Source organism: Benincasa hispida, chromosome 8 (assembly GCF_009727055.1).
Source record: "Benincasa hispida cultivar B227 chromosome 8, ASM972705v1, whole genome shotgun sequence".
NCBI classification, from domain to species: Eukaryota; Viridiplantae; Streptophyta; class Magnoliopsida; order Cucurbitales; family Cucurbitaceae; genus Benincasa; species Benincasa hispida.
Window position 1 is genome coordinate 36,497,867 of NC_052356.1, and position 8,028 is coordinate 36,505,894.

An 8,028-nucleotide genomic window follows, 5' to 3' on the forward strand; every position below is an offset into this window, starting at 1 on the left:
TAAAAACAACATGAAGAGAAAAAAAAAAGTAGTACAAAAGAAAAGGTTCAACTGTCTGCTTTCTCAATCTTATCCTATTACAGCTGTTGTGATAAGAACTTTTGGTGCTTAGGCGTTAAATAAAGCCACACAGTAGAATCACTTTTTGTTGCTTATATAATTTGGCTTTTTGAGTCTTTTTGCCATTTCTCTTTTCATCAATTCTTTCAACTTTTAGGAAGATACTCTCTGCAGTGGCTGTGTGGGTTGTCTGAGGTTTATAAATCAACTGATAAAAATAGAGGAAAAAGAGATGAAACTTTTGTAGGTCATAAGAGCCAACACAAACAACAAAAAATTTCTGCAAATCTACGTTAGTATTTCACATCTCTATATATAGCTGTACATTAGATGGTTAAAGAAAGAAACCAAGCTCAACAATAAGTGAAAACAGTTAAAAAGGGGAATAATATTATAATTTGCATTTCTTAGTACTAGTTTGGCTCTACTGCTGAGAAAATTAGGTAACCGATGGCTCTTTCCTCCTCATCTTTGTTTCATTTGGCTCACCAGCTACCTGATACTCTCTAATTCAAAGGTTAGCAAATTCTGACTCACTTTGAGTGAGCTCAAAATCCCATCTTCATTCTTCTAATCTACATGAAGAGTTTTCCACCGTTGACGATGACGATGACATACACCTTCAAGAGCTCTCATGAAAGACGAGAGATCTCGACAAGGCTGCAGGATTTGCCTGCAAAACTGAGGAGGTTTCAGTTACTTGAACTTTCTCATGGCCTTTAGGTTGAAAGGTTTTGAACAGATTTTTTCCTCCAGTGATTGATTCATTCTTTATTCCAAGTGTTGCCCATATGGAACTTTTTGCAGCCTCACTAGGGTCATCAATCCTTAAAGTCTTTGGAGTCAAGACGTGTCCATTTCTCTGCTTAACACCCTCTTCTTTACTTGAAATGGCTTCTTCTTTGGCCATTTCATTGTCTCTTTGATGTTTTCCCAGTGTTGAAGAAGCTTTAGAGTCAGGACCCACAGATTTTTCAGGTTGTGGTGAAAACCATGGAGTGTTCCATGGTCCTGGAACCCCACAGTTCCAAGCAGCTGCTGGAAAAAAGGATAAGGGAAATCCTGGAGGGCCAAAAGCTGGTGGAGGAACTGATGAATTCCAAACAAAAGGCCATGGAACTCCAGAAATACATGAAATTTGAGAAGGAAAGCCATTGATTTTCAATTCTGATGAACTTTGAACTGCCATAGAAGATAAACTCGAGCTTTTGTCACACCCTTGATCAGATCCTCTCTCTTCAAACTTCTTTACCCCATTACTCAAAACTCTGTTTTCTGCAAGGTTTAAAACAGAGCCCACCACAGGATCAGAACTCGGTCCATCCGAATTAAAACTAAGGATTCTGCCATTGTTACCAATGAATTTTGGTTCGTGGGTTCCATTTGGAGTCTCAATTCGAGCAGCTTCAAGAGCATCAGAGATTGTGATGTGACGGTAATAAGAAGCAGAGTTTTTGCTTTTCCGACGACCGGCTCCTACCGGCACGTTCCTCATGGTACCACCGGCGGTCCAGTATCTTTGACAAGCTTTACAAAAATGGCGAGGTTGATTGACATTGTAATTGTTATAGTAACAGAACTTTGTCTCCATACTTTTGCAACGAGGACATGGAAGCAATTTATCGGGCTTCTTTAGGGTTTTCTCTGAATTAGGTTTTTCACTCTCTGTTTCTCCATTAATAGGCGTCGCAGTTTCTTCATCTATAGATGGCGTTTTGGGATTCACGCTAGCTTCTTCCCCTCCCTCCAGATTTGTTGAATCATTTGAATCATCAACAGGTTTCTCAGGATCATCAACAGCATCGTCCTGAAATCCACAAAAGGAAAAGAAAGTTTTATGATCCATATAGACGAAATTAAGTCAATCCAGTTTCTGTTTTAGTTCATTGTTAAAATCCCAATTGAGAAAAATCTAAAGTTAGAAAGCCCTTTTTCCTTTTCGAGTAAATCAGTAACTTTTTCTCTGTCAATGATTGGAAAACTGATTGAAAAACAGAGGAAGAAGAATTCGCCATAACCCAAAAACTTCAATTTCCCCCCAAAACATTTATGGATTCCAAACAGTATGTATAACCAAAGAAAAACACAAAAAAAAAAAAAATTATTAAAAAAAATCCAAATTACAGATGAAAAAAGACAAAAGAATTGAAGGATACATAATCAACCAAAAGTAAAAAGCAAGGAAGGAAAAAATGGGTTTTTATTCAGGTAGGAGTAAACCGAAGTGAAAAAGTAAAAACGACCGAGAATTTTATAAAGCATTTGGTGAATTGGGGAGCAGTCGGATTGAAGAATAAGAGAACTTCCATAGAATTCTATGGCGTCCTCTGTTTAGAACAGTCTGTACCTTTCTGGGTTGTGCATGTTTGTCAAGAATCACCGGAGCTTCGCCCTCGTCGGAAAGTGGAATTTGACGGCCAAAAAGCTTAATAGTAGGATCTTTAGAATCGAACATAATTGAAATTCTTGGAAGAAGAAGAGGAGGAGGAGTTGGGAAGTTGAAAGTTGAAAGTTGAAAGAAAGAGGAGATTTTTGGGAGAGTTAAGAGCAGGGGAAGGAAGTTAGGGAATGAATCCGTTAAAAGAAGGAGTGGGGTGCCACGTAAGCGAGTGAATTTGATTGTGAGCCACAAGTTTATGTGGACACAAAGATTTTCTTCCATTTTTCTGATTCTGGGTTGCACCAAAAGTTGGTGCACCCGATACCATGCCCTAATACACACTTGCCTAAGTTTGGGTGCCGCCTTCCACGTGGACTTTTTTATTTGGTTCTTTTTCATCTTTCATTGTCTTTTGCTTTTTGCTTTCACTTTTTTTAAAAAAAAAAGAAAAAGAAAAAAAATCACTTCTTATTTTTCCTTTTGGAGCTTGCTAAATATGTCGCACCTTCCCCCCCAATGAACTAATTATTTTAAGGCTAACTTATAGATATATTAAGAAAATGGTTAAATAATGGAAAATACTCATGAAGTTTGGAGCACATTTCAACTATATTCATAATTTTTAAAAAGGTCTTATAGCATTAATTCCTTTGACCTTTTGAAAAACTTTACAACTACTCTTTACTATTAGTAAGGAATCATTTTATTCATAAATAAAAAGGTTTTGACATGTGCGGGCTGATTTTTAGGTTGAAGAATAAAAGTGATATAAGGAAGAAGGGGACGCTACTAAGTTAAGAAAACGACAGTACATACAAGCAAACCGGGCAAGAGGATGAGATGGCTTAAGAAAAAAGGACTATTTTGATTTTGAGCCAAAGTAGCCCAATCGGCCTTAGCCTCGAGCAAGGATGATGTCGAGACCAACTCTTTCCATTTGGTAAATAGAGCATACTACAACCTATTCAAGCCTTGAGAAGAGAATAGTTTGGGTCAAAAGCCTAAACTAACCTCCTCAACCAAGGATAAGACCGAGCCTCCAAATTTGATGAGTAAGGCATTTTAAATGCACTCATTTGGCTCTGGAGTAAACTTAATATAACTCAAAAACTTAGAGATATATGTTATAGGTCAGGATTTAACTATAAATACATTATTATGACTTCAAAAGAAGTAAGTTCATTTTAATACTTAAATTATTTACTAGTTGCACAATTGCACTTTTTAACTTAAATATCAGAGTTTATATGGCAAGCACACACTGACATATAAATATTTCTATTTTGTAAGTCACGTTCTTCCCTAAATTTCAAATTTATAGGGTCAAGTACTTTTCCATATACATAATTTACCATCAACACGATATAATACAAGAATTTAGTGGATATCTCGAATGTTTTGTATGAGTACTCATAAACTATTTTCAAATATATCATCAATTAGTTAAACACTTTCTATTTATTCTATTTGTGGGGTTGAAGCCTTTAAGTAGTTAAATGTTAATATATATTCTGAAAGTTTTACTTCACAATAGTTCTATTTTTTTTAATTATTATTGTTTGTAGTAGAAGTATTGAGAAATTTATAAAGAGTCAAATACATGACAGTTGGCTGCGACACTGCCACATGGTCCATCAAGGTCTTGACACTTGTCCACTTAGTATAAAATATTCCCAATCTTCCACTTATCACTAGTCTCCCAAGGTAGAGGACTGTTTTCCTCATTTTTCTTTTCTGATCCTTTTATGGAAAAGGCCACAGAAATCTAATTTTATACCTTGAACCATAAACTAAATTTAAGAAAAAAATATATATATAGTAATGTCGCAAAATTATATAACTTCGAACCGAAAAAAAATCAAGTCGTGAACAAAATTTAGGCTAATCAGCGCACATACCAGCAATGGAAGAGGCAATTTGAGAGTAAAATCATAACACCTTCAAATTTAAGGTAAAGAATCTTATAACATGTATTAAAGGTTAAGTTGCAATTTAATGAACTTGAAAATTCATGGAAAAAATTTATACGTGTAGGTGAAAAGATGATATTTCTTTGAAGTAAAAAGCAATGTCATCTACTCTTAACAAATCAACTAAATGGAAAGTGAAGCAAATATGATTTCAATGGTTTTTTTTTTTTTTTCAACTCTTTACAACAATCTCTTAATAAACATGTAACAAAATCTACATGCTATATAAGTAGATCTACATTTAAATTTTATTTTGAGAAGAAATCTATAAAAAGAAAGAGTCTCATCTTCTTGTAAAAGCCTTCAGTAAAATTTGTTCCCTCTTCTCGTGGATTTAGGCTCCATTGGCCAAATCACATATATCACTTCTTCTTCTCTTTTTCTTACTTTACCTACATGCTTGAAATCATCAGTTTATCTGGCAAAATTGCCATAAAACACAAAGAGAAATGAAGAGAGGGTTGAGAGAAACCTTCAGACATAAGTTCAAAGAGAGATTGAGTAATTTTACTAAATTAATTTTTCAGCTCGTTATCTCACTTTCGGTAGAGAAGTGGAAGAGTTTTCACCCACGTGTCCATCATTCAGCTTGTCAACAAGGTCTTCCCTCTATCTTTCATTTCACCAACCTCATTTTCATTATTGGATCAGCTATCTTCACTTCTTTGGGCCTAAAATCAGATTTAAAGCCCAACAAAGTGGTATCAGAGTACAAGACAATCAAGAAGGTAATTCTTGGAGAATCAAGAATTCAAGATTCAGCGTAGTCATGGAAGTAGCAAGGTTTGAAGTGGAGAAATTCGATGGAAATGGTACAAAATCAGAGCCATCCTTGGCCACCAAAAGACTCACAAGACCCTTCTTGATCCATTTACTCTACCAAATACAGTCACTGCTCAAGAAAAGGAAGATTGGGAGCTGGCAACTTATGGTACTTTAGTTCTAAATCTGAATGACAATGTTTTGAGGCAAGTCCCTAATCAAGAGACATCCTACAAGATTTGGACTAAGTTGGAAGATCTATATGAAACTAAGGATCTTTTAAACAAAATGGACCTAAGGGAGAGGCTCTTTACATTTAAAATGGACTCATCAAGATCCCTTTTAGAAAACCTTGATGAATTTAAGAAAATTGCTTCTAAATTAAAGAACCTTGGGGAGAAAATAGGTAATGAAAATGAGGTTTATGTGCTTCTAAACTTTCTACCGGACTCCTACAAAGAAGTAAATAACGCTTTGAAATATGGAAGGGACTTTATAACCACTGATGCCATCATCACAGCCTTAAGAACAAGAGAACTTGAACTACAATTAATGAAGAAGGAACAACCTAGTGGTGAAGGGTTGTTTGTGAAAGGAAATTTTAAGCCTAATCACTCTGAGGAAAACAACAGCATATTGATGAGAACAAGCGACAGAAGATTAAGTACAAATATTGCAAGAAGAAAGGTCACCTAATCAAGGATTGTTTTATTCTTAAAAGGAAGAATCAGGAAAAAGAGAAAGAAGCTAAAGGCAAATAGCCTAAAGCTTCAGTTGTAGAAGGGTCCCATATCTACTCTAATGCACTAGCTTCAACATGAGACAATGCCAATCATGTAAACCCCCTAGGAAAACATAATTGAGTCTTGGACTATGAATGCACCTACCATATGACCCCTATGAGACCTTGGTTCAACACCTACAAGGAAAGTGATGGAGAAATGATCTATATGGATAACAACCAAGTTTGTAAAATTGAAGGGATTGGATCAGTGTCATTAAAATTCAAAGATGGAACTGTGAAACTCCTTAGAAATGTCTGACATGTGCCACATCTCAAGATAAATTTGATTTCCTTGGGAATGCTAGATGCAGTGAGGTGTGAACACAGAGGAAAGGGAGTAACTCTTTGAAGGACTGTGAAGTTTGATGCGGAAGTGGGATCGATCCCAATTTTCAAGTCTCACGGATAACTAAAACCGAGAAACAAAAAATATGCATTTTACAGAAAATTACAACATGTTTTTAGAGATTAAATAGAGAGATTAAGGGAATTTAGGGTTCGAAATTATTTACCCTTGAAGAACCAATTCTTCACGAATTCCTTCTTGATCTGGTCACAAACACTTCGAATCTCCTCGAACCAAAAATTGCAATCCAAGATGGCCACCACCAAGAGGTAATCCTCTATATTCTCCATAGGGTTTAAGAATCTAAGGAGTTGTAAGCTCTGAATCTTTTTGGGGGAGGGAAATTTTCTTGAGAAGAAGTTTTCTTTGAGAGAGGATTTTATAGGGAAGAATTCTGAGAGAACATGCACTATGTGAATCCAGAGAGAAACAACACTAAGAAGGAGATTCTGCTTTCGTCTCTTAACAGCCCACGTCTCATTAAAGAGAGAAACTAGAGGAGAGAGTTATAACTCCCTCCTTAATTAAATTAAAAAAACCAATTTAATAAATTATTTAATATATATATATTAAACTATATATTATGTCAAATATAACATATATAACCTATAGTTTTCATGTTATATCAAATACAATATAACCTATAATTTGAATTCTCTCAATAATTTACAGTATTTAATATAAATCAAATTTATATTAAATTTATTATATGGCTCCAATTTGCATAATTAATAATTGAATCATATTCAAATATTTATTTCCTCTCAAATAAACTTTATTTTATAATCTATCAAATACATTATATTAACTATATCATATATAATTAAATTAAATTAATTATATCATATATAATTAATTCTCTTAATTAATTTGAACAATTCAAATTAATCGACAATTAATTCTCAATAATCCTAGTTGAGCTACAAAAGGGGCCTTATGGACTTGTAGAAGCTCCAATGTCACTTGAATAATTAATTAAACTCCTTTAATTAAATTAATCAACATCCATTAACTGTCGGTCACTCCATTAAATACCAACAACTGCACTCTTCGTACTATATATGTATTTCTATATTCATTGGATATAACCAATCAATAGTGCGATGACTCTTCACAAATTTCTCGTAAGTATAGTTGGGCCAAAATTACCGTTTTTCCCTATAGTAACATCTAACTCTTTAAGTACCACTGATCCCTTTAATGAACAATAAGTCATAGTCCAACTATGATCAAATCCCTCTTTGGCCAAGAGAGGATGTGGAGCCACATTGTTCAAGCCCTGAAATCAACCTTTAAGGGAGCAATTATCCACTCACCCCAACATTAGGGAATGAGTGAATTCTGTCTTGTGTATGTTCCTATATCTCCAATAAGACGAATCCCCAAAATAGTAGGTTTATTGAGTCGGCAATCTGACCACTCTCACCTATACAAATCAAAGACTGCCTTCATAGGCAGGAGTTCACAATTCACTCAAGATTCAGGTCATGACACCTATGGTCATACTAGTGAAATGTAAGTCTCTATTATTAACGACATTATATAATGAGACTAATCATTTTGTGGTCCGGTCTTATACAAACCTCTTTCATTCAGATCATGACACCTATGTCTATATATATGATAACCAACTTATCAAATAATATATATATATATATATATATTAAACTATATATTATATCAAATATAACAATAACCTATAGTTTTCATGTTATATCAAATACAA

At 34.5% G+C, this 8,028-nt stretch overlaps 1 protein-coding gene across 1 annotated transcript; it reads right to left on the bottom strand.

Annotated features, from left to right (window-relative positions):
* Positions 1-337: 337 nt before the first annotated feature.
* On the bottom strand, positions 338-2,626 carry LOC120083801 (cyclic dof factor 3-like). The gene is made up of 2 exons (XM_039039680.1): positions 2,408-2,626; positions 338-1,867 (listed from the first exon to the last, which is right to left on the bottom strand). The coding sequence occupies exons 1-2, from the start codon at positions 2,513-2,515 to the stop codon at positions 683-685; spliced, it is 1,293 nt and encodes a 430-aa protein (XP_038895608.1). The 5' UTR covers positions 2,516-2,626; the 3' UTR covers positions 338-682.
* Positions 2,627-8,028: the final 5,402 nt, after the last annotated feature.

Excerpts from the sequence above, each read along its gene's own strand:
- LOC120083801 (XM_039039680.1), bottom strand. The coding sequence starts at position 2,515 with ATGTTCGATTCTAAAGATCCTACTATTAAGCTTTTTGGCCGTCAAATT. Across the intron at positions 1,868-2,407 it reads AACATGCACAACCCAGAAAG|GACGATGCTGTTGATGATCC; the intron begins GTACAGACTGTT and ends TGTGGATTTCAG.